This window comes from Hypomesus transpacificus, chromosome 4 (assembly GCF_021917145.1).
Source record: "Hypomesus transpacificus isolate Combined female chromosome 4, fHypTra1, whole genome shotgun sequence".
Lineage (NCBI taxonomy): Eukaryota > Metazoa > Chordata > Actinopteri > Osmeriformes > Osmeridae > Hypomesus > Hypomesus transpacificus.
Genome location: NC_061063.1, coordinates 10,381,305 through 10,406,100, shown reverse-complemented (window position 1 = coordinate 10,406,100; position 24,796 = coordinate 10,381,305). Strand labels below are relative to the sequence as shown.

The 24,796-nt window shown below is 48.6% G+C and overlaps 1 protein-coding gene across 1 annotated transcript in view; it reads left to right on the top strand.

Annotated features, from left to right (window-relative positions):
* The first annotated feature begins 890 nt into the window (after positions 1-890).
* pkhd1l1.1 (PKHD1 like 1, tandem duplicate 1) overlaps positions 891-24,796 on the top strand; it is a 32,983-nt gene continuing 9,077 nt past the window's right edge. Inside the window, exons 1-57 of the mRNA XM_047019730.1 lie at positions 891-996; positions 1,164-1,299; positions 1,419-1,496; positions 1,876-2,020; positions 2,221-2,329; positions 2,487-2,544; positions 2,707-2,800; positions 3,010-3,063; positions 3,233-3,306; positions 3,395-3,437; positions 3,522-3,592; positions 3,674-3,784; positions 4,172-4,261; positions 4,815-5,080; positions 5,159-5,250; positions 5,734-5,893; positions 6,135-6,273; positions 6,486-6,629; positions 6,749-6,903; positions 7,044-7,154; positions 7,355-7,507; positions 7,600-7,724; positions 7,833-7,996; positions 8,243-8,412; positions 8,758-8,890; positions 8,979-9,133; positions 9,392-9,514; positions 9,857-9,962; positions 10,174-10,281; positions 10,450-10,614; positions 10,794-10,915; positions 11,142-11,274; positions 11,885-12,077; positions 12,350-12,492; positions 12,652-12,756; positions 13,131-13,319; positions 13,552-13,722; positions 13,881-14,101; positions 15,206-16,184; positions 16,603-16,851; positions 17,417-17,566; positions 18,141-18,315; positions 18,627-18,783; positions 19,210-19,366; positions 19,472-19,681; positions 19,794-19,923; positions 20,011-20,252; positions 20,344-20,480; positions 20,563-21,592; positions 21,840-22,031; positions 22,149-22,300; positions 22,453-22,612; positions 22,803-22,974; positions 23,178-23,266; positions 23,367-23,530; positions 24,362-24,491; positions 24,636-24,754. Of these exons, the coding sequence (XP_046875686.1) occupies positions 1,233-1,299; positions 1,419-1,496; positions 1,876-2,020; positions 2,221-2,329; positions 2,487-2,544; positions 2,707-2,800; positions 3,010-3,063; positions 3,233-3,306; positions 3,395-3,437; positions 3,522-3,592; positions 3,674-3,784; positions 4,172-4,261; positions 4,815-5,080; positions 5,159-5,250; positions 5,734-5,893; positions 6,135-6,273; positions 6,486-6,629; positions 6,749-6,903; positions 7,044-7,154; positions 7,355-7,507; positions 7,600-7,724; positions 7,833-7,996; positions 8,243-8,412; positions 8,758-8,890; positions 8,979-9,133; positions 9,392-9,514; positions 9,857-9,962; positions 10,174-10,281; positions 10,450-10,614; positions 10,794-10,915; positions 11,142-11,274; positions 11,885-12,077; positions 12,350-12,492; positions 12,652-12,756; positions 13,131-13,319; positions 13,552-13,722; positions 13,881-14,101; positions 15,206-16,184; positions 16,603-16,851; positions 17,417-17,566; positions 18,141-18,315; positions 18,627-18,783; positions 19,210-19,366; positions 19,472-19,681; positions 19,794-19,923; positions 20,011-20,252; positions 20,344-20,480; positions 20,563-21,592; positions 21,840-22,031; positions 22,149-22,300; positions 22,453-22,612; positions 22,803-22,974; positions 23,178-23,266; positions 23,367-23,530; positions 24,362-24,491; positions 24,636-24,754 (9,534 nt within the window). The 5' untranslated portion in view covers positions 891-996; positions 1,164-1,232. The remainder of the gene's footprint in view (positions 997-1,163; positions 1,300-1,418; positions 1,497-1,875; positions 2,021-2,220; positions 2,330-2,486; positions 2,545-2,706; positions 2,801-3,009; positions 3,064-3,232; positions 3,307-3,394; positions 3,438-3,521; positions 3,593-3,673; positions 3,785-4,171; positions 4,262-4,814; positions 5,081-5,158; positions 5,251-5,733; positions 5,894-6,134; positions 6,274-6,485; positions 6,630-6,748; positions 6,904-7,043; positions 7,155-7,354; positions 7,508-7,599; positions 7,725-7,832; positions 7,997-8,242; positions 8,413-8,757; positions 8,891-8,978; positions 9,134-9,391; positions 9,515-9,856; positions 9,963-10,173; positions 10,282-10,449; positions 10,615-10,793; positions 10,916-11,141; positions 11,275-11,884; positions 12,078-12,349; positions 12,493-12,651; positions 12,757-13,130; positions 13,320-13,551; positions 13,723-13,880; positions 14,102-15,205; positions 16,185-16,602; positions 16,852-17,416; positions 17,567-18,140; positions 18,316-18,626; positions 18,784-19,209; positions 19,367-19,471; positions 19,682-19,793; positions 19,924-20,010; positions 20,253-20,343; positions 20,481-20,562; positions 21,593-21,839; positions 22,032-22,148; positions 22,301-22,452; positions 22,613-22,802; positions 22,975-23,177; positions 23,267-23,366; positions 23,531-24,361; positions 24,492-24,635; positions 24,755-24,796) is intronic.

The window sequence follows — 24,796 nt, the reverse complement described above, 5'->3', positions numbered from 1 at the left end:
AAATGTGAAAATAGATATGTGACACTAAAAGGGGTCAAATTTTGCAATTGTTTTAACAATTAACTAAAAGAATGTAGTAATATGTGTAAATTCAAGAACATTATCAAAACATTTTATCTTTGAAAGATACAAAAAAATTCTGACCAACTCTGAGATGTGACTGATACTTATGATCCGTCTTTGTTTGTCTATGTGTCTCTGTTTTATGGTCTTGTGTTTTGTATTATATCATTATGAAATTATATTTATGTTTGTTTATCTAATTGCTCTGCTGGGTAGAGTAAGGAGAAGCACAATCTCAGGCTTCAGCCTAAACTATTTTTTTCGGTCAGAGAATATTAAGTTTGATTTTGTTTTATTGTTCATGTAATGATCAACCACTCCGTATGGTCAATCTGTTGTTTTGGTATATAGGCCTAATGGACCAAAATACATATTATATTCTAAATATTTTATTCTAAATTAAAATATTCCATTCTATATGCAACTGTGTTTGTATACTGAATTGTTTTGAGCCTTTTTTCTTCAACTTCAAAGAATGTATCTAGTTTGTGTGATTGTTTTACAACATGATGCATTACTCCAGTGATTTAATAAACCAGATATTTCTCAAATTATATAATTGACAGTAGCCTATGTGATGTACATATTTCAATTAATGTCGGTTTGTATATTTTGGGGGCCACATGTTTTGGGGGTGATATTTATACCAAAGCTCACTGAGTGATGCCAGACCGTCATGATAACTAAATGCTGCTTGTCATTTTCATCAACATAAACTGGAGGTTATAGACGTCAGATGCCTCCAACTTTCGTGACACTGAGATAAGTCTTTGATTGGTGTGGTGTACCCTTCAGAAGATAAGTACAAAATAAGAGCGCCCACTTAATCCTGTCCGGAATCGAGACAGGTGCTAACCACACCCATCTTAGTCAAGCAATATTTAGTGAGCACGTCAGCTAAGCAGAGGCTGTGAAAGTTATGTGCTCTGACAGGTAAGCCAACTAATCTAAAACATTTTCACGGGAGGTTGTTTTTTCCCCTCTGAGCGTTGTATTTGAACTTGATGTGGTAACATGTGTCCTTGGGAAACCAGTCTGAAAAGCTCGAATTACTATTTTAATTGAAACATTCAACTATCGGAACAATGTTTTTGTACTAGAAAGTCCAGAAAAGATTTCAGGAAATTTGGGCTTTGATTTGAAGCACACGGAGCGCGCGGTCATCGGGGATGAAGCGGGAGAGAAGGCATCGGCACCTGCCGCTTGCTGTTTTCTTCGCGCTGTGGTGGTGTTCAGGTACGGAGCAGATAGAATTTAGAAAACATTGAGTTTTAATTATCAGTTTTCTACCCTGTACCCATTGTCAATCTTTTTATATATATATATATATATATATATATTTATTGGATGCGCAGACGCTCAAAGAATCACTGGAGTGACGCCAAGAGTCGGAAGCCTGAACGGAGCAACGAGGCTTACCATTGAGGGAGAAGGTACAAATGTTTTGCGCTCTTCAAATATTTGGCCAAGACTAAGTCAAAATACAAAAATTGTGTTCGAAAAATAGGTCAGTTTTCCAGAGTGTACTTGTATGGAAATGAGTATAGGCTAATTTAATTCAACTGTAAATGTAACAAACTACTATAATTATTCTAGTTGGTTCCTAATTAAGCCAAGCTTTGATCTTAAAAATGCAAATACATTATAGGCTTACTAATAACTACATAATTTACATACTAACAGATTTCATATGATCTTTTATGAATCTATTGTCATAGGACAGTTAGAGTAAATCTTGCCAAAAAATACTATCAAATGTGTCCAACACTTTGTTCCATACTATAGATATTATAATAAATATATTATCTTTAGGTTTTGCCCAGGAAAACCAGTTCCAACTCAATGCAGCAAATGACGACTTTGGCAACCATGTGACCCTTGTGTCAGACACCCAATCTGTCCCCTGTGATGTGGAAAGAGACTCCACCCATGGCAATCAAATAATGTGCTACACAAGGTACTTCTGTTATTGTTATCTGTTTAGTTATTGTTAATTTAGCAAATGTCCAGTTGAACACCATGAGTGTTTATATGACTTTGAGTCCACTCTCATGAGCTAAACCAGAGTAAACACTTCTACTGTTAAATTAACGATGAGTAATGAGCTGTGTGCACTGGGACACTGTATCCTGATCTTTGATCTGGACGCTGTCACAGACCTCTGCCAGCTGACCAGTATGTGGTGCACGTCAGTGTGGACGGGGTTCCTATACCAGACAGCCAGATATGTTGGGGCTACGCCAAACATCCCCGCTGCAGCTTATATGTAAGTTAAATCATTTATCTTCATAAAAAAGTCACTTGACTGGTTCATCTTGTAAATTAAGGTAGACATTGGATAATAGTCCATCTATATTGACCTTTTTATATATAAAAATCTAAATCCGATTGTCATATTTTATAACTTAACCTGCCATTGACAGACCCGGTGGTATCGCACCCCTACGATCGACAAGGTGACACCAGTCACCGGCGTTCCAGGTACCATTCCATTTCGCATTCAGTTTTTACATATGACAACTGTACTGTCTATTGTAACCTGTTATTATTTACTTACATTCCCCTGTGCCCGTTTTATTCTATGATTTGTTTGTCATTTTTGGCATCTTCCTAATCTTGGGTGAAACGATAATGTAACCATAGGAACCGTTGTTACGGTGAGAGGAAGGATTTACAGTGACGTGTATGGAAGCAACACGGCAGTGAGCTCAAACGGCCTGGATGTCAGATTCCTGAGGTAACTAACGTCTAGTTTGGACAGGAGGTGAACTGAATTGGGAATTATATTTTATTTATTTATTTATGTCTTTTTGTTGTTTTTTTTGTTGTTGGTCAAATTCACCCATTAAAACATGTTTAAATGAAGCATTTTGCCAAATTGGGCCATTATTGTGAAAAATACTACTTAATTGTATCATGTTTCTGTAACTTGATGATGCGTTGCAGAGCTTACATGGGTGGAATGCCTTGTGACCTTCTGATGCCCAACTCAGACACACTGTGAGTAAAACTGGCCTGTTCATCATTTACATTCAGCAGATCTTTCTATCCAAAGCCATGAACAAATATTAAATTCAGAAAGTACAGTAGAAGATCAAAGATAATGGGGTGTGATTAATTGATATCCTTTGTAAAATGATCAATAATTACTCTACATTGTTGTCTCTAGATATGGCTTGACTCTGGACTCTGAGACGAGTCAAAATGGATACATGAGCTGCAAAGTTACAGGAACCTACGTTGGTATGACTAGTTTAATATGTACAGTTTGTAAATAAGTCATAGTTATGATTCAGTCATCCAAATTGAATGTAATGCTAACTTTTTTCAGGGCATCATAATCTGAGTTACATTCTGGACAGTGACTATGGGAGGTAAGTAAGCAGAGGGACATTCCTGGATACGTAGAGGAGCTCATCATGAAGGCTCCTTGTCCTGACACTATTGTTCTCTTTCAGGAGTTTACCAGCTAAAGCACTCTACACGGTTTCAGCTTCCAACAAGCTTTCCATGTTTCAAACCTATGCAGGTAGGAAACAAGCCGAGCTTGCAATCTTATTTCATAACAATTTAATATTCAGATGTAAAGTTTGGATTGTTTGTTTTCCAGAGGTGACAGGGGTCTTCCCCTCCAAGGGCAGCTTGCTGGGAGGAACTCTAGTCACCATCAGTGGACGATTCTTCGACCAAACTGATGAAGCAGCCTCCGTCCTGATAGGAGGTAACTGCCTGTCACTGTAAAAGAAGCTCTAAAATGATCTTATGAGATAGTGTAATAACACAGAGGCAAAGCAGCTCTACACTTGTGGAGTTCAGTTTTTGATCATCAATCTGGGTGAAGGTTAGGTCCTGTGGACAACGATAATTCATTGGGCATTGAGCTGCAAAGCCTCAAACAAATATGAATAAACATTTTCGGAATGAGTCTCTGTTTGAGGAATGTATAGTAAATAACAACACAATAAATGTAAATCATTACATACATATAGTGTTGCACCATGTTGGAGCTTCACAATGAAGCTTGTGAAGAAAAGTAATAACGACTGTTTTGTAATCATGATGTAATGAGGTCACTTTAATGTGTAATCGGTTTATTTGTGAATTGAAGGCAGCCCTTGTGATATCCAGAGTGTGTCTGATGAAAGAATCACCTGCATGACTCCAGGCCAGCTCCATAGCAACAGCACCGTCTTTCCTGGTGAGAGAGCCTTCCTGTCACCCTGCCTGTAACGTGTTAGTCCTGTTTAGTTTAATTGTTTTGTATTGGTATGGCTTTATCGGTGCTGTTGAAAGACACATTATATACATTTGTTTTTGTTATAACAAACCTCTTACAGGCTGAACATTAAACATTGTGTCATAAAACCTTTTATCTGGTCGATTCAACACCAACTATCTACAGTTACATGACTGTGTGTTCCTGTGGTTATGTGGTTGTCGGCAGAAGTATTGCTTGACAACTGATTGTGAAAACAAAAGGAATGTCAACACTAATGGAGATTGTGAACGAATCCCGTAACTGGAATCCCGTAACTCGAGTCCCGTAACTCTAAAATTAGACTCGTCACACAAGATTCGTCACAAAAGATTCCAATGATCCTGTCTACACATTCACCAACAGCCAATCTGGATGTGGATATATTTCTGATTTTAAGTAGTAAGAATGGCAATTTTCTTCAGTATGGGATTTCCTTTTCTCAAAATTACAGAATACTGAAACGACTGGCTTGGTTGCATTTTTTATTCTCCAGGAAGCAGAGGTTTGAAGTTCGAGGTATGGAATAACAGCAAACCTAATACTTTGGCGGATGTGCTGGCCTACGATGGGAACAGGACAGGGTACTGGCAGGGCTGGACAGACTCCATGCCCCACACCCTGCCCCAGGAGATGGAGTACTTTGTGGAGAGACTCAGGGGGTTCTTCGTACCGACAGACACCAATGACTACACCTTCTACATCAGGGGGGATGACCGCTGTGAGCTCTACTTCAGTCTGACGGGGGACCCTAAAGATAAGGTACGACAGACCCAGCAGTCCAACTGTCTCTGCTTCTCATGTCAGACTGGTGATTTCACTTCATGACTTCATTCTCAGGTCAAGATTGCGTACAACAATCGTTACAGTCCCACCTACTCAAAAGACGTCACACAGAAGTCTGATCTCCTGGCTCTGGAGAAGGGGAAAGCGTGAGTCAATCCCTTTTTGCCCTCCAGAAAAAGAAACCAGTTGTTCATTGTTGGGTATTGTGTATCCCTAGCCTGACGTTGTCATACTCATAATTCTAGTCAGAATATGAGTCTGAGAACTCTCCGTTGGGCTGTGACTATGGGGCGTGTTTCAACCGAACTCGTAAAAGAAATGCCTCTTCGCTCAATTGGATAGACCTACAACCAATTAGAGCAACGTAATATGTTGTTTGTTGAAAACGAATTAAACCCAAACGCTTTTTCGTGACGTTATTGATTACGTTACTGTTGATCATCTGTCCATCATCGTATAAAGCCCGCCCTGGCAATTTCATTGGTCCGACCAGCTCCTGGTCTTATATAGTTTGTCCCCAATACAAGCCCCTCCAGACCCAACTTCCCGACCAAATAGTTTGTGGGCGGGGCTAAGTTGGGCTGGCAGCCAGGCTAGTGGATCTCTGATCTCCCTGATAACCTCCGCAGGTACTACATTGAACTGCTGACACAGGAGTGGGCTTACGAGAACTTCATCGATGTAGGCTTCTTCCAGGGAAAAGCTTCTTTCACAGCAGACCAGACTGATGATGCAGTCAGCGAGTTGCAGACCATCATAGCACAATATGACGTGTATGCTGAGAAGCAGGTAGAGTACCTGACTGACTGACTGGCTGACTGGCATTGGTTTAATTCAAAAGTTCTACTATCAACAAAACCTTGCGGCTTGAAGCATTGCTAAATTATTTTTGATTGTGAATTGGGATTTCAAGCTTCTTATCTTACAAGATAAGATGCTTGCTACACGGCATCTTATCTTTGTATTTTCATTCCAACACACTCAATGTCTTTCCGTCTTAGCAATGCCTTCTTTCATGTCGGTTGTTCAGATGGTGAACTTGAAGAACTGGTCCACCAACGCTGTGCCCGTCAGAGAGCTCCAGAGAGTGACCGTCAACAGCAGCTGTGTGGGGTGGAGCCTCTGTGGCAGCACCTTCTACAGCCTGGTTTACGGAGCCCACAAGACCTGTGAGAACACCTCAGCACTACATCTCTCTCCTGCTACTGTCACCTGTCCGTCTGTCTGTCTGGCACCTGTCTCTCTGGCACCTGTCTGCCTGGCACCTGTCTCTCTGGCACCTGTCTGCCTGGCACCTGTGCTCCTAAAGAAGTCCAGGCTTTACGTACATAGTTTCAGGGTTGTCTGTTTGTCTGATAACCTCTGTGTGTGTTTCTGTCAGGGCCGATCTCTGTGAGTGCCTCTGCGGCCGTGATAGAGCTGGCTTTGAACGCTCTCTGGACCCTCCAACCTGACACAGTCACGGTGACTCCACTGTCCAACACTTACGGCTCGGACTACACAGTCACCTTCAACTCTGACAGGGGTAGGACAAACACGTCTTCAAAGTGGGATGATACATTTAGACATTACGAGTCTTTTTAGTTCAAACTTTCAGTTTGCGAGAAAAAAAAAATGCTGGTAGTCATTTCTGAACGTGTTCAGGTGACTTTGAACTGCTGCGCTACGAGGTGATGGGAGGTGACGTGAATGTGACGGTCAGGGAGCTGACCAGGGGCAGAGGCAGCATGCAGACCTTCACCCTGCTCTGGGGCGATGTCCCCTCCCGGCCCATCCCCTACAACGCCTCCGCCACCGAGGTCAGCCCTCACAACACACAGCAGAAACCCCATGGCCTTTTCCCCAAAGAGTAGTCACATGTACAAGTGATTAAGGGATTTGTACATTGTAACGTTTGTACTTTATTTACGTGTTCTACTCTACTCTGTTGTTTGAACAGGTCCAGGAGGCGCTGATTGTCTTGGTGACCTCTGAATGCCCCAGTGAGATTCTGACCACGGAGAACAACGAGCTGAAATACTTCAGAGACTTTGAAGGGGATCGTTCTCAGGTTAGTTGGATAGACTGGGTCAAGGGATTCATCTGTGTGGTAAGAGATGTTTACAATAAACACAATTTCAGGTGAATTCATTTCGTTGGGGAATTTGACTTTTTACATCTGCATTTAACTTAAATATATACAAATGTGAATTGAACAATAATCACAGATCACAGTTTTTCAGACATTTTCTGACTGTTGAAACCCTGCAGTACAATGGAGATGAGAGAGGAACTCCAGTCAACACGGCTGAGGCCTTCTGTGGTCTCTGGTCTCTGAAGAACCCTGAGATACTGTTCATGGAGGACTTCCCCATGCAGTCCAAGGGCACCTACGGACCCATCCCTCTGCAGCTGTTTAAAATCGTAAGGACTCAAACCAACACTTCATCACTGATGCTGAAGGTTTCAACAAATTCATGAACAATAAATAAGGTGTGTCTCATTTTGTTTCACAGCTTTGCTTTGCGTACAAAGGACAATTAAAAAATGAAATTGGAATCAAGTTGTCTTACCGCAACCCTCAGGGGAACATTTTAGTAGAGATGACCAAAATGGTAGTTACTTTCACCCAAGGCCAAGAGTAAGTAACTATAAAGTAAAAATAATAATATATATATTACGACATTACCGTCAATACCTTATGGACTTCCACTGATTCCTAACTAACAGTCTGTCTGTTTTTCTACAGATGGAGTTACATATGTGTAGATCTGTTTTCTGCTGTACAGACAAGCTTTGTCGGAGGAGCCTACAATCTTCTGCACCTGTATTTGTATAAAACAACGTCTGGCGAGGACTTCTACGTGGACGCTGTCTCCCTGGGAAGAAGGGCCACCACAGTGAACGAAAATGGTACATCGATTTATCTGATCATCATCTCATTTATCTGTTTATATTATTGTGTTTTATAAATAAACAAAATCCACAATTTTAGGGATTTTTACTACAGCAGAAATTGAATGTATGTGTAATGTGCAGGCCAGTTCACAGTGCCCAAACATTCGTGTTTTTTGGACATTGTTGGGGCAGTGTGAACTGGCCTTTAGAAGCAGCCAGAGGACCCAGAGACTGACAGCTCCTGTTTGCCCTAACCCTCAGAGCTGGTCTGGAAGAGAAAACCTGCAGCCCTCGGACGCTCGGGACGCTTCTTTGAGGACATCTCCGTGGTCCGCAAGTTCCCAGAACCCTCTGTGGTCAGTTACGAGATCACGGCCACACCCCTGGACTGCGCCTTCGACTTCCCACTGTTCCAGATCGGTTTCTTACAGGTGAGTGAACACAATTCATCAAGACATTCCTGTTTCAAAATCATTCAAAGAGGTTTATGGACAGTCAGAGAGAGGCAGAGATCTAACTGCATGTACCTGTGCTGTGATGGACTGGTTGCTGTGACACACTGTGGAGCCAGATGAAGGACCACACTGTATATTTCAAAGTGTGCATTTAAACATTCGGAGACAGGTCCCAGCTCTGCCTCTTCCAGTCCTCCAACCAACTCTAAGTTTGACGTTGGGTATCTGTCTTGATCACTGCTTCTACATGATCGTGAAGGCTTTTAAACCCTGTGGAAGACAAGTGCCGTCTTGTGCAACAGTTTGTTCTGCCTTCCTCAGCTGACAGACAGCTCAAATGACCTGTCTCAGTACACGGAGGACACTGCCAGCGCCACCGTCAACCTCGTGAAGAAGGCCAGCCCTCCCCTCTCTGGGACCTTCGACGTGGAGATCTACGGGAGCCGGGTCGAAGGTAAAACTGCACGACCTGGCTCCACCTCTCATCCGTCGTTTGGTTCTCCTGTGGAACCCTGTGTAGACCCTGAGTGTGTGCTCCGCAGGGCTGGCTGTGAACGTGAGCGCCGAGGACCTGCAGTACGCTCTGCAGGGGGTCCCAGGCATGGGCAAGGTCTCGGTTACAGGCCTTGGAGACTGCAAACTCCGAAAATGGAGGGTCAACTGGCTCACCAACCCTGGACAGCAGCCCCTTCTTCAGGTGGGACACCTGCTCCAAGTCACTCTCATCTGACATCTGCGCAGTTAGAGAAGAGTTAGAGTTAATAGGAACTTACCACCCTAGATTTATCTTTCTAGTTTTATTGTTTTATATATTTTTTTTCCCTTCCAAAATCTGTCTTTCTGCTGATAATGAAGACCTTCATCAAATCGCACCCTCTGCTTAATCAGTAAAATGAGGCTGAAAATGTCACTGTTGTTTCAAGTTTAACATCTAGCCCTGACTGCCCAATCACAGATCAACTCCCTGTCTGTTACCGGGTCCAATCCCATAGTGTGGGTTAACAAGAACCGCAATGGAGGTCTGTTCAAGCAAAGCATCAGTGGAGACTTCCTGCGTGTGTGGGAACCCAGACCACAGGTCAGTTCGTGTCACCATCCACATCAAACAGCTGACTTGACAACACTTTTAATAAGCCTGATTTACCTAAGCCTGCTGGATGCAAATTAATAACTAACAACATGACCCGTTATAGCCTAGCATGTCTGTTGAGGTGAATGTACAGGGATGAATGCACGCTATAGATCATGTGGTGTTGTTCATACTGTAACCATTGTTGGCCCATGCATGTCTAGCTGGTGTATTTAGTCACAGATGTTTGCATATGTATTTGTGTATTTAGTATTTTGCATTTTATTGATTCTCTACCTGGGTTGACCGTTTTATACTTGGATCTTTTAATTTTTTTAAAAACCTTTTCAGGTGGAGGTTCAGATCAACGGCATCCCATCAAAGTGTTCTGGTGACTGCACTTACACCTGGTCGGAGGCCCAGACCCCAGTCATCACTGGAATCAGTCCATCTCAAGGTGCTTTTCAAACAGCTCTAGGGAACGTAGCTCCTCTGAAGTTGTTTTACTGAGCTAACACTGTTAGCAGAGGAGCTAAATGCTGTTAGCTGAATAGCTGAAAGCTGTTAGCCGAAGAGCTCAACGTTGTTAGCCGAAGAGCTCAACGCTGTTAGCCGAAGAGCTCAACGCTGTTAGCCGAAGAGCTCAACGCTGGCTGTGTTTGTTTCAGGATCAGACGGTCTGGGCACCCTGCTGACCATCACAGGGACGGGCTTCAGCTCTGAGAATGCCACTGTTTGGGTGGGAAGGGCAAGATGCAATGTTGAACAAGTCACAGGTAAGGAACACGATGGCTATGGTAATGTGGTTTTTGGTTATTGAATAATGACAATTATTTGAGGTCAAGTACCACAGAAACGGAATAGAAACTGCAGTGAATTTCCTTTGATTGCCTTAAAATATGATATATATTATATATATTTTTTTTTTCCGAATGTGGTTTCAGTCAGCACACAGGTGTGCAAAGTGGGCGTGGCCAGGGCAGGTACCTACCCAGTCTCTGTCACCTTCCCATCTCTGGGTGAAGCCCGTTACCAAGACGACACCCAGCACAACTTCACCTACCTGCTCGTGGTGTCCTCCTTCAGCCCTCTCTCTGGCAGCACGGCAGGTAAACAAGCTCCCACAGGAAATCACACACACTTCCTCTTTCTGTCTCCTCCAGTCTGAACCCCCCCCCCCCTCTAGGTCTTTGGATAAGAGCCCATACCACACAGGGGCCTGGGTTCGAATCCCACTAGGGAATTTCCTGCAGATCTTTCACCCTCCCCCCCTGTTCCCTTCTCGCAGGAGGAACCCTCCTCACGGTTAGAGGGTTTGGGTTCGGCCTGGACACCATGGTGACGGTCGGCAACGCCAGTTGTGATCTGGTCTCTGCCAGTGGCAGTGAGCTGACATGCAGAACACCTGCAGTGAGTCAAACACACAACTCCTGTCTTCATTCATCAAATACACATTCATCTCATTCAGATATGGAATATATTTTTTTTTTATCTTTAAAAGGTCTTTTTTAGTTAGCAGATGCTTTTATCCCAACTTACTAACACGGTTTTGGATGTCTAGGAGTCAAGAAACAGTGTGTATTTACGAGCCGCATCACAAAGTGTTTAGATGTAAGTGTTGGTGTTTGTTCTGCAGGGCCCTGCAGGGTTGGGCTCGGTCACGGTGTGGACTGGTAACATGAGTGCGACGGCAGACACCATGTTCACCTACGATGAAGGTCTGACTCCTCTCATCACCAGCCTCAGTCCTGTCTCCACAACAGTGATCGGTGAGCTTGCTTCCTCTGCTTCAGTCCTCTAAACAGCTGTGATCTTCTCTCTTGGTCATTTGAAAAATGTGCTTTATTTTGTCAATATTATGACTCTCAAACAATCCTTAATGGTTTTGATTTTTGCATCCATATAGCATGAAACAGTGACCCTTCTTTTTCTACATACAGAAATAGCTATCTAATCCTCTTGCTGGCATTTCTAATTATATTGTATGAGCAAATGCCAAAGGAGATTCACTAAGTATGTTTGAAAAATATGCAGCACAAACATTTCCGCTGTCATGACAATTATTTTGCCATTGTCATAGAACAAAGAGATGAAAGATTATAGGACTTTTTAAGGTAATTTAGTTTTGAAAACTGATAAGGCTGAATGATAGGTTTCTATCTCGTACGGCTTATTGCCTTTGTTCTCTCTGCTCCCTCACATGTTCATGTGACACAATGTGGACGTGCCGGTTTTGTTGCTGTTGCCATGGCAGTCAAGGACCACAGCACACACAAACAGTTAGATATACGTCTGTAGCATCATTTCCTGTTGTCGTGCAAACCAGATAGTGACTGAGTGAGCTGACGTGTTGAAACCCTCTTCCTGTTTGTCGTGAAGGACACAGAGTTCTCACTATCCTGGGCAGCAACTTGGGCAACCTGACCAATGGCAGTGCAGTATTTGTGGGTCAGGAAGTGTGCGTGCTTCTGCAGTGGACGTCCAGCAGCATCAGCTGCCTCCTCCCCGACCTCCCGCCCGCTCACCATCACGTGGACGTGCGAGTGGGGAACTACGGCTACCCCAAAACCAGGTGCAGCCTCCAGATCAGCACGTGTCTCCCTAATGATAGAACACAGTCAAATACATTTCATCTTTTAACTTGGAGATAAAAACGTATGATAAGGGGTGCCCTGGTAGCTCACCGGCTAAGTGTGTGTAGCATGCAGGCTGAGTCCCTACTGCAGGACCCAGGGTTTGAATGCAGATTGGGATTCCAAATTGTCCGCTAAAACATGAAAACTAGGTTAACCCTAACGATGTTTAGTGGAAGCTGTGGGTGAACACGTGTTCTGTGTCGTGCAGTGCTGGTGTGAACGTCAGCGTGGAGTACCTCCTGGAGGTGACCAGCGTGTCCCCCAGGGTGGGCTCTCTGTTCGGAGCCACCAGGCTGACCATCTCAGGCTCGGGCTTCACCTCCAACGCCTCAGACCACCGCGTCTCCGTGGGTAAGAGAAGGCTCAGGGCGGGCAGGTACCATGCAGGCTGAGGCCTTACCGGAGCCACCGCCGTTTGAATCCCACTGCATGTCCTTCTCTCTCTCTCTTTCTCCTTCAATCCTTCAAATCAGTGTGATTGTGGTGTAACATGGCGTCTTCCGTCCACAGGGGGTGTTGGGTGTGATGTCAGAGTGGCCTGGGAGAGTGAGCTGGAGTGTGTCATGGAGACCAGGGAAGCGACCCACACCGTGACCAATCACGGCTCCCACCCTGGTAGGGTTACAGCTCTCATTGTTCACATGTCAAACTGGAGTACCCTGGCAGGCAGAGCAGGGAACAATACTGTCCTTACTCTGATGCGCTCTGGGTGAGCTTTCACACACGTGACAGGGCTGTGTTTAAGATGTCTGAGCCTCTGAGGAACACTGTTATGTATGTATAGGCCTTTTTCCGTGAAGTTCCCTCCGGCGCGTTGTTAAAGAAGGTATTCCAATGATTTCCACCCACTGACTCCATGTGTTTGTGTGTCTGTCTGCCTGCCTGCCTGCCTGTCTATCTGTGTGCCTATTTGTCTGTCTGTCTGCCTGCCTGCCTGCCTGCCTGCCTGTCTGTCTGTCTGGTTGTCCATCGTCCCCTGTCTCTTTCAGACTGGGGTCTGGGTTATGCCTGGAGTCCTGCCGCGGTGACTGCCACAGTTGGCGACACGGTGGTGTGGCGCTGGGAGGCTGCACCCTTCCTCCAGAACGTTGGCTTCAGGGTGTTCAGCGTGGCCAGCCCCAGCAGCACCCTCCCTGACGGCGCCTCCTTCACCAGCGGGGACAGCAAGACCTTCAGTGGTAGGGGCTTCCCCTCCCGCACACCAGACAAAGACACACGTCACACACTGTCCAGAGCTCACATATCATGTTGTGTTTAAAACATATCCTTGCAACACGGCACCAGAAAGCTACATGACTAGTTCCTCTGGTTTCATGTGATAGACAGTGACATTTTACACGCACTCGCATGTAAACCCTGTGGAATGGAGCCTTACTCTGTGACATGTCCCCCGCCTCACTCTGTCCTCAGGTGTCTTCAGTTATCGCTTCACTGTTCCTGGCACATACTACTACAGCAGCGGCCTCATTGACGAGGCCCAGAGCAGGTTCCTGCAGGGGGTTGTGAGAGTCAGAGCCCTGGAGGATAGTACCAGCAGGCTGTCTGTCAGAGTGGGGGGAATACAGGCCAGGCACATCCCAGGTAGCTGTGTGTGTGTGTGTGTGTGGGAGAGAGGGGGCAGGGTGTGTGGGGGGGGTAGAGAGGGGCAGGGTGTTCTGTCTTATTTGTAATTGGATTAGGAATGTTCTAGGTAGGCTCCAACTCTACAAACAGGTTGTCATGGTAACTGTCTCCTTCAGCCATAGTTTCCAACAACACCAACAAGCTGGGGAGGTCTGGCTGTGTGGCCCTGCAGCCAGCGTACTGCAGCCAGCCACAGAAGGAGTCCAACTGGACCTCCTTCAGCCTGCTGGCCTGTGCCTCTCCAGTGGTGCTGTCCATCTCCCCTGACAGAGGCTCCGCCCACCAGCCCATCAGCATCCAGGGCACAGGCTTCAGCGACACAGCCTGCGCCCACCAGGTGAGCTGCTGGGGGGACACCCCGCCTCTCTTCCTGAGGGCTGGGCTCTCCTGGTCTCTCCTGAGGGCTGGTCTCTCCTGAGGGCTGGTCTCTCCAGGTCCTCCTGAGGGCTGGTCTCTCCTGAGGGCAGGTCTCTCCTGGTCCTCCTGAGGGCTGGTCTCTCCTGAGGGCTGGTCTCTCCTGGTCCTCCTGAGGGCTGGTCTCTCCTGAGGGCTGGTCTCTCCTGGTCTTCCTGAGGGCTGGTCTCTCCTGGTCTTCCTGAGGGCTGGTCTCTCCAGGTCCTCCTGAGGGCTGGTCTCTCCTGAGTGCTGGTCTCTCCAGGTCCTCCTGAGGGCTGGTCTCTCCAGGTCCTCCTGAGGGCTGGTCTCTCCTGGTCTTCCTGAGGGCTGGTCTCTCCTGGTCTTCCTGAGGGCTGGTCTCTCCTGAGGGCTGGTCTCTCCAGGTCCTCCTGAGGGCTGGTTTCTTCCTGAGTGCTGGTCTCTCCAGGTCCTCCTGAGGGCTGGTCTCTCCTGAGTGCTGGTCTCTCCAGGTCCTCCTGAGGGCTGGTCTCTCCAGGTCCTCCTGAGGGCTGGTCTCTCCTGGTCTTCCTGAGGGCTGGTCTCTCCTGGTCTCTCCTGAGGGCTGGTCTCTCCAGGTCCTCCTGAGGGCTGGTCTCTCCTGAGGGCTGGTCTCTCCAGGTCCTCCTGAGGGCTGGTCTCTCCTGAGTGCTGGTCTCTCCAGGTCCTCCTGAGGGCTGGTCTCTCCAGGTCCTCCTGAGGGCTGGTCTCTCCTGAGTGCTGGTCTCTCCAGGTCCTCCTGAGGGCTGGTCTCTCCTGAGGGCTGGTCTCTCCTGGTCTTCCTGAGGGCTGGTCTCTCCTGAGGGCTGGTCTCTCCTGGTCTTCCTGAGGGCTGGTCTCTCCTGGTCCTCCTGAGGGCTGGTCTCTCCTGGTCTTCCTGAGGGCTGGTCTCTCCTGGTCTTCCTGAGGGCTGGTCTCTCCTGGTCTTCCTGAGGGCTGGTCTTTCCTGGTCTGATAGTTGGTCTTTTGTATTTTATAGTAAACTCTGTATATGAAACATAAACAAACGTGTAATAAAGGGTTAAAAACATTCCCATATTTCCTGCAGGTGACAGTTGGAGGTGTCCCTTGTGTGGTGACCAGCAGCAGCCAAACAGAGGTCAACTGCAGACTGGCGCCAGACAGCGGCCTTGCCGTGGGCGTGGCCCACCCTGTGTCTCTCCGGGTCAACAACCTGGGCTCTGCCATGGTGGCCGTGCGGAGCGAGTTTGGCCGGCGCTTCGTGGTCCTGCCGGTGGTGGACGGGGTCCGGCCCTCTGTGGGCAGCCCCACCGGGAGCACGCGCCTGCTGATCCAGGGCTCCGGGTTCTCCGCTGGCCTCGTCACCGTGGCCAACGCCCCCTGCTCCGTCCTGTCCCTCAACTACACCCACATCGTCTGCGACACCTCCCCGTCGCCGCCCGGCAACGGGGTCGTCCGCGTCCTGGTTGGCATGACGATCCCCAGCTCCTGCTCCTCCGACTGCTCCTTCCTGTACTCCTCCTCCGTCACACCCTCTGTCACCGGCGTGTCCCCGTCAAACGTCACCGGGAACTTCACCGTGGTAACCGTCTCCGGGGCCGGCTTCGGCAGCGATGTGGGCGACGTGGTGGTGTCTGCCGGCGATGTGGAGCTGCGCGTCACGGCTGTCCTCAACACAACCATCACCCTGGAGGTGGGGGCCCTGCCCGCCGGCGAGCGCCCCCTCAGGGTGGTGGTGAGGAGCAGAGGGCTGGCGGCAGGGGCAGCCAGCCTGACCAGCCTGGCCCTGGCCGCTCTCAGCCCCGCGGCCGGCAGCACCCTGGGAGGCACCCCCCTGCTGCTCCGTGGGAATGGCTTCCTGCCCGGCAACACCACGGTGTGGGTGGGCGGGGCGGCGTGTGGGATCCAGGCGGTGACTCCTGACACGGTGCTCTGCCTGACCCCGGCCCACAGCCCTGGACAGGTGACGGTGTTGGTGCAGGTGCTGTCAGAGACCTACCCTGCCCTGTCTTACTCCTACTCTGCAGCCCACACACCTGTCATCACCTCCATCAGCCCCTCCTCAGGTGAGGAATGTCCTCTGACAGGGGCAGTTGTCACCAGCTGCGTTACCTTGCTCACCTGTTCTCCTGTTCCTCTTCCTGCCTCACTGTCCTGATGTTCTCCTGTTCCTCCTCCTGCCTCACTGTCCTGATGTTCTCCTGTTCTTCCTCCTGCCTCACTGTCCTGATGTTCTCCTGTTCCTCCTCCTGCCTCACTGTCCTGATGTTCTCCTGTTCCTCCTCCTGCCTCACTGTTCTGATCTTCTCCTGTTCCTCCTCCTGCCTCACTGTCCTGATGTTCTCCTGTTCCTCCTCCTGCCTCACTGTCCTGATGTTCTCCTGTTCCTCCTCCTGCCTCACTGTCCTGATGTTCTCCTGTTCCTCCTCCTGCCTCACTGTTCTGATCTTCTCCTGTTCCTCTTCCTGCCTCACTGTCCCACAGGTCTTGGTGGCACCATCGTCACCATCAACGGGACAGGGTTTGGCTCCGCCTCCCAGCAGGTGACCGTCAGCATGAACGGTGTTCCGTGTGTGGTGTCGGAGGTGTCCGACTCCCAGGTGCAGTGCACCGCGGGGGGGAACCCAGGGGGTGCCTACCCAGTCATGATGCAGCACGGGGTCAAAGGTTACGCCCAGTCGACGTCCGTCTTCACCTACAGACTGCAGCTCTCTGGAGTCCAGCCCAGCCAGGGTGAGTGCAGCAGGCCTATCTCCTGGATGCGGCTCACGCCTGGGTCCCACTGTCGCCAGGGTCCCACTGTCGCCTGGGTCACACTGTCGCCAGGGTCCCACTGTCGCCTGGGTCACACTGTCGCCTGGGTCCCACTGTCGCCTGGGTCACACTGTCGCCAGGGTCCCACTGTCGCCTGGGTCACACTGTCGCCTGGGTCCCACTGTCGCCTGGGTCACACTGTCGCCTGGGTCACACTGTCGCCTGGGTCACACTGTCGCCTGTTTTCACAGATTGTGTGTGTCTTTGTCAGTGTCTTCCACATGTATAAGCATGTTAGATTCTGTACATTTTCAAAATGTCCGCTGGGGCATGTGGAAATACGGACGTAAAAGATGACCAATCAGAACACGGATGTTTTCTTTTAAAAAGTCTTCCCCCAGTTATCACTTATCGCGAAGGAAGAGGTCTAACAACTTGCATTTTCAGTGGACGTTAGAAGCACAAGGTCCATCATGAAGTGTAACCCCCCTAGAGATGGGACCGCTGTACGGATGTGTGATGTGTCTGTCCTGTGTCTGAGCAGGCAGTTTCGGGGGCGGGGCCATGCTGGCTGTCCTGGGCTCTGGGTTTGACCCCCTGACCTCGCGGGTGCACGTCTGCGGACAATTGTGCGAAGTCCACAGAAACGAGTCGTCCTCCACCAGACTCTACTGTGACGCCCCAGACAACAACGGTAAGGCCTTCTGAAACCAGACGTCTCAACCTATCAGAAACCAGACGTCACACCATGATCACCAATCATGCTGCATGTGGGTAGACATGTTTAGAGGAGGATTGTTGCACAGGTTTGGTCAACACAATAGAGTAGATCTGATGAATGTGTGTGCAATCGTAATGATCTAGATGTTTCCCTTTCCCAAATATCTCTTGTCTTACTAAGCTGAAAAGCTGCTCTTGAAGTGTTCCATACAGAATGTTCTTATGATGACAGGACCCTGTCGACAGACGATTCACACATAAAAGATGTCACGGATGACTTTAGTGTGACTGTAGCTGGCATCTAAGGAATGTCATCTTAATGTGTTTGTTGTGTGTGTGTGTGCCTGCCTGTGTGTGCCTGCCTGCCTGCCTGTGTGTGTGTGTGTGTGTGTGTGTGCCTGCCTGTGTGTGCCTGCCTGCCTGTGTGTGTGTGCCTGCCTGTGTGTGTGTGTGCCTGCCTGCCTGTGTGTGCCTGCCTGCCTGTGTGTATGTGCCTGCCTGTGTGTGTGTGTGTGTGTGTGTGTGTGTGTGTGTGTGTGTGTGTACAGGTACCCTGGCGGAGCTGGGCTGCACAGTGACAGTGATGAACCCATCAGGCTGGGTGAACATGTCAAATGGCTTCACCTACAGAGCCCTGCTCACCCCTGTGATTACCACCGTTTCTCCCCGAAGGGGCGGCACTGCCGGCGGCACCAGCCTCACCATCACCGGCTCGGGCTTCAGGTGATCATGCATGCTGCCTCTGCTGGTTGTACCACGGGGGGAAGGGTGTCAGTTTCATCATACACACACTTTTAGAACTTTGAGAAAATTACAGGTACATCCAAAAAGCTGTTCCACCCACATTTGAAAACAAACCTACACCCTGGTACATATCCAAGTGAAAATGGAGAGCACCGAAATCTAAATTAAATGTATTAAATGAGAGATTAATGCATTTTCATCATTGGAAATCACCTTTCATTGGTTCCTACACAACTGAAAGTATACTTAAAATGTAAAGATGTTGTATATTGGTGTGCGTATGTGTGTAGCTCTAACAGCAGTGAGACCAGCGTGACCATCGCTGGGTCTGTGTGCGACGTCCAGTCAGCCAACGAGACTCACATCGTCTGTGTGACTAACGCTCAGAGACGCTCCCAACAGACCAACATCCGGGTCAGCATCGGAGACAGAGGCATCGCCAAGATGGTGAGAGAGAGACAGGGAAAGACATTTAGAAATATACTGAGAGAGAGATAGACAGATATGAGAGCAGAGATGGGAAGTAACAAAGTACAAATACTTCAAATACTTTGTTACTTTTCTCAAGTAGTTTTGTCTGGTATCAGTTCTTCACTATTTACTTTCTTTCACTTTACTTTTTACTTTCACTCCTTAAATTTTTTACAGAAATATCTGTATTTTCTACTCCTTACATTTTCAAGCCAGGCTTGTTACTTATCTGTATTTGGTGGCATGATCAATATTATATATATATTCTTGTCACATGCTCCTTTAAAAAAAATATGATCATGCATTCCAAACGTAAGAAAGAATATTTTCACAAAAAAGCAACAAAAAACCCTTTTGTCCCTGACCCATCTCCTGCAAGCTTGTGTCTTTGTGTCGTTCCAGGAAGCTGCTGGCTTCTCCTACATCGACGTGTGGTCCTCCAGGTTCACCTGGGGTGGTCTGTCGCCCCCGGAGACAGGAACCTTTGCTGTCATCACCAAGGGTCAGACCATCCTGCTGGACACCAGCACTCCAGTGCTGAAGATGCTGCTCATCCAGGGTGAGCATGTTCACCACTCACAGACCCGGCTGGTGCTGCTGACACACTGGAAACGTCCCCTCACCAAGAAGCTGTGTGTCTGACCTGTTATGTCACGTTATCCAGGCGGCACCCTGGTGTTTGACGAGGCTGATATCGAGCTGCAGGCTGAAAACATCCTGATCACTGATGGTGGAGCTCTGCAGATCGGCCAGGAGGGGGCGCCGTTCCAGCACAGGGCCATCATCACCCTGCATGGAAACCTGCGCTCCCCTGAGCTGCCTGTGTACGGGACCAAGACCCTGGCCGTCAGGGAGGGGGTGCTGGACCTGCATGGTACTCTCTCTCTCTCTGTTAAAAATGTCATTCAAATGTATCATTACTGACTTGTTCCTTGTTTAAATATTGTTTAATTGATTGTTTGAATATATACAACTTGTTTCATTAGGCATTCCAGTTCCTGTTCCCTGGACCCACCTGTCTCAGACGGCCTCTAATGGCTCTGTCACCCTGTCCCTGATGTTGGCTGTCACCTGGAAGGCAGGACACGAGATAGTCATCGCCTCCACAGGACACAGGTACAGAACAGGATTAGGAACCCCAACCCTAAAATCCACTCCAAAAGTATTTGAAGTGTTTGTGAACCCCTGAGTGTGTTTGTCCAGGCACAGCCAGAAAGAGAATGAGGTGAGGAGGATCGCCGGGGTGTCTCCAGACGGCCGCACGCTGACCCTCTCGGAGCCCCTGAGCTACACCCACCTGGGGGTGGCTGTCCCCCTGCCTGACGGCACGCTGTTCCAGGCCAGGGCGGAGGTGGGCCTGCTCACCAGGAACATCCTGGTCCGCGGCTCCACCAACTCAGAGTGGAGCGACCAGGTCAAGGCCTGTCCCAGCGGCTTCAATACAGGTACCCTCTATGTCCTGCACAAGGCAGCTGTTTATACCCTGAGAGAGAGGCTGGTGAGAGGCCTCATGTCTGGACGTGTGTGTTTGCGTAGGGGAGTTTGCCACCCAGACCTGCTTCCAGGGTCGGTTTGGGGAGGAGGTGGGGAGCGACCAGTTTGGAGGATGCATCATGTTCCACGCGCCCAGACCCAACGAGAACCTGGCCATGGGGAGACTGGAATATGTTGAGGTAAACTGGAGTGACACCAGTGAGATTATGAGTTTCTCTAGATGGTATCCCTCTAATCATGTTGTTTTCCACGTTGCTGCAGCTGTTTAACGCAGGCCAGGCCTTCAGACTGGGCCGCTACCCCATCCACTGGCACCTGATGGGAGACGTCAACTACAAGTCCTACGTAAGGGGCTGTGCCATCCACCAGACCTACAACCGGGCCGTCACCATCCACAACACACACAACCTGCTGGTGGAGAGGAACGTCATCTATGACATCATGGGCGGGGCCTTCTTCATCGAGGACGGCATCGAGACAGGAAACGTTCTGCAGTTCAACCTGGCAGTGTTTGTGAAGCAGAGCACCAGCCTGCTGAACGATGACGTCACGCCCGCCGCCTACTGGGTCACCAACCCCAACAACACCATCCGGCACAACGCTGCCGCGGGGGGGACACACTTCGGCTTCTGGTACCGCATGCACGAGCACCCGGACGGCCCCTCCTACGACCCCAACATCTGCCAAAAGAATGTTCCCCTGGGGGAGTTCTCCAACAACACGGTGCACTCGCAGGGCTGGTTCGGACTCTGGATCTTCCAGGACTACTTCCCCATGGCCAAGGGCAGCTGCAACTCCAAGGTCCCCGAGCCCGCCGTGTTCCGCACCCTGACCACCTGGAACTGTGAGAAGGGCGCCGAGTGGGTGAACGTGGGTGCCGTGCAGTTCTCAAACTTCCTCATGGTCAACAACGAGAAGGCCGGTATCGAGGCCAAGCGCCTCTTCCCAAACAAGGTGCGAGGCTTCGGGGAGACCGGGGGGGCGCTGGTGTCCAACTGCACCATCGTGGGCCACCTGGACGAGCTGGGACTGGGGGAGGGGTACTGCTCCCGGCGGGGGGTCCTCCTGCCGTTTGACGACGGCATGAGCGTCCTCTCCACCAGCTTTGTGAACTTCGACCGGAGCTCCTGTGCAGCCATCGGGGTGACGACGGTGGACGGGACCTGCGTGGACCGCTGCGGGGGCTGGAGCGCCCGCTTCAGCGGGGTTCGCTACTTAAACTCCCCCAACAAGGCCGGCTTCAGATGGGAACACGAGGTGCAGCTGGTGGACAGCGACGGATCCCTGACAGGTGCTCACATCTTTTTTGTTATTTAGTGGTTTCACGAAGTGTCACGTTCCAACTCTCTGCATATGAAGAATCATTCGTATTGATTCATCGTTTTTTCATAAAAACGTGTATATTCTGATTGTGCCACTCGTTGGTTTTAGTCAAAAGTTTCTTCAGTGCTGGTCACAGCCCACAGACCAGTTTCATGATACTGAACACCTTCCTTCCTTCCTTCCTAAACCCCCTCCGTCCTTGCTCCCCCCCTCAGGAAACGTTGACTACAAGGTGGTTCCCATGAGTCCTCTGTTGGACATGGCTCACTGCACCCAGAGGGCAGAGTGGAGCGTGGGCTTCCCCGGAGCTGTGTGCGACAACACAGTGAACTTCCATCGTCTGGCCTTCAACAACCCCACACCCAGCTCCCTGCAAGCCAAGGATGTCATACTGACCAACTCTCATGGTGAGAACAGCTTCACCAGGCCCTCCATGGTGTCCTGTCTCCTTGTGAAACACGGTCGGTTTGTTTCAGACTGTGTGAAACCTCAGTGAGAGATAAGATGATGTGTTTCCCTCTCAGGCACCAGCGTGGTTCCATACCTGAAGAAGAGAATGACCCACAAGCTGGGCTGGATGGCCATGCTGCCTTCTACCCAAAGCTACAACTGGTACTTTCAGGACATGGACCAGCTTACCAATATTACATACAATGCCATGTTCTATGGCTTTAAGGTACAGTAATTGTTCATTTGAGTTATTGATGCTTCAATTTAAAAAGATCAACTGTTTCTTAGATCTAGATAAAGGCTTGAATCCTTAACAAAGGATCCAAATATTGTCTCAGCTTACAAACTTTCAACATTTCATCCTTTTGGTTGACACAGCAAGGGGACTATGTGATAGTGAACCACAACCTGACCCAGAGTCCAGACCGCTTCTTCATTGTAGACGCCAGGAACGGCTCAGCAGGGCCGCTGACGTACAGTGACAACGAGAACGGGGACTGGCACTTCGACAACACCTCCAACAACCTCTCCTACCTGGGTCAGACACACACGCCTTACACTGGCACTTTACATACCATGCTAGTATAGCCCCCTGCAGCCTCAGATCTGGGATCCTGTCGTGAGCGATGACCCCGCCCCTTCCTGTGTTTGCTGACAGTGTCTGACCCCGCCCCTTCCTGTGTTTGCTGACAGTGTCTGACCCCGCCCCTTCCTGTGTTTGCTGACAGTGTCTGGGAAGAGGAGTGACAGGAGGCGCCGGACCAGCGTCGACCCGGACGCCAGAGACGTGGGCGTGAACCTACAGATCCAGCGCTGCTTCTTCCCTCAGTGTGTCCAGCCGACTCCTCCGCCCCCCGCCACCCTCAGCCCCACGCCCTACCGCAGACCTGCACACTTCCTGTACGGAGCTTCCTGTTCACTATTTAATCTCCCCATCTTAAAATATGTTTCTTTACATCACAGTACATTTCATTCAAAAATTATATTATTATTGGCATTTTTTTAACTAGTGAAAAAGTCTACATCCACCCCTGATAGGCAGATTTGTGGGATGAGATTGTGTCGTGTCAGAGCACACTCAGTGGACTTGCTTGTCTTTTCAGTCTCTGGTCCAATGAGTCCTTTTGGCTGTCGTCAGAAGAAAACCTCTTCTCTGTACCAACCAAGGGCGCTAACGTGGTCATTCCCTCAGGTAACGTCTGATCAGGAAGGACATATCATGTTGGTGTGTCTGAAATAAATGACAAAACAAACAGAATCAGCTGGTTTGACTGTCTAACCCTAACCCACAGGGATCTGGATGGTACTGGACAGCAGTGCTCCTCCCTTCAACAATCTGACGGTGATGGGCGTCCTGGAGATCCCAGACACACTGGCCAACATCACTGGGGTTCCGGCCGGCAACGTGTCCGAGTACAGGAGTGTGGTGTTGGACGCCACCTACATCTCCATCCAGGTCTGTTGTTATTCACAAAGCAATTAGAGCCCGACCGATAAAAGATTTTTAAGGCCGATACCGATACAAATATTTGGTGATAAAAAAATCTGATATTCCAATATGTCCAAACTTTTGACTGGTGGGAAAACTGTATCCAAACTTTTGACTGGTACTGTATATTTTTACAAAAGTCCAGAAACGCTTAACAAAACATAAACAGATTTCCCTAACAATAGTTATTTGTAGTTATTTACGAGTCCTCACTAAAATAATATGATAATGCAGTTTAAAAATAAACTATTGTCCCAGCAGAACAGAGGATCATCAAAATATATATAAGTTCTGATAAATAAAATTAAGATATGAAACTTTGAGTCCTTTGAACAGGGATGTTGTAAAGTGCCCTCTGGTGGACAAACTATGCAATGCCAACACTCCTAACATGGTTGATGGGTGTTTTGTCCGTTTTTATTTATTTAATATTAATTCATCTGTATATATATATTTGTTTCTTTTTTTACTTCAATATTGTCTTTATATGATATCTGACTGTAAGAGTATCTTATGTTTATATATATAGTTGAATATTTGTTCACTTTTGTTCTTGCAAAAAAAACATTCATTTATCGGCCATTATAAATGCCGATACCGATACCCAATATCAGCCGATAATATCGGCCCGCCGATAAATCGATCGGGCTCTAGTTTCAATGAATATGAAGCTTCATGAGGTACATAAACGTTGTAGACAGACATATAGACACAACCCTTATATCAGATGTATGGATGAAAATAAGAAGCAGTTCTGAGATCTGATTATTAACTAAGAGTTGTGTTGTCGTGTTGCAGGGTGGGAGGTTTATAGCAGGGTGGTATAACGAGCCTTTCAGAGGAAGTCTGCACATCAACCTGAGGGGGAACCACAGCACCCCTGACTGGCCACTCCCCAACGGACCCAACCAAGGATCAAAGGTTCTGGGTAAGATTCTGGGTTCCAGGTTAGGTTCTGAGTTCTAGGTTCTGGCTAAGGTTCTGGGTTCTGGGTAAGGTTCTGGGTTAGGTTCTGGGTTCTAAGTTCTGGGTAAGGTTCTTGGTTAGTCACTTCCTGTGTGCTTTGTGGCAGGTGTGTTTGGTAACCTGGATCTGTACGGTATGCCTCCCACTGTGTACCACACCAAGCTGAACATCACTGCAGGGGCAGGCTCCAACACTCTCACCCTGGACCAGCCTGTGGACTGGAAGGTTGGAGGATCTCATATCACTTTTATTTCTATACTAAATGTT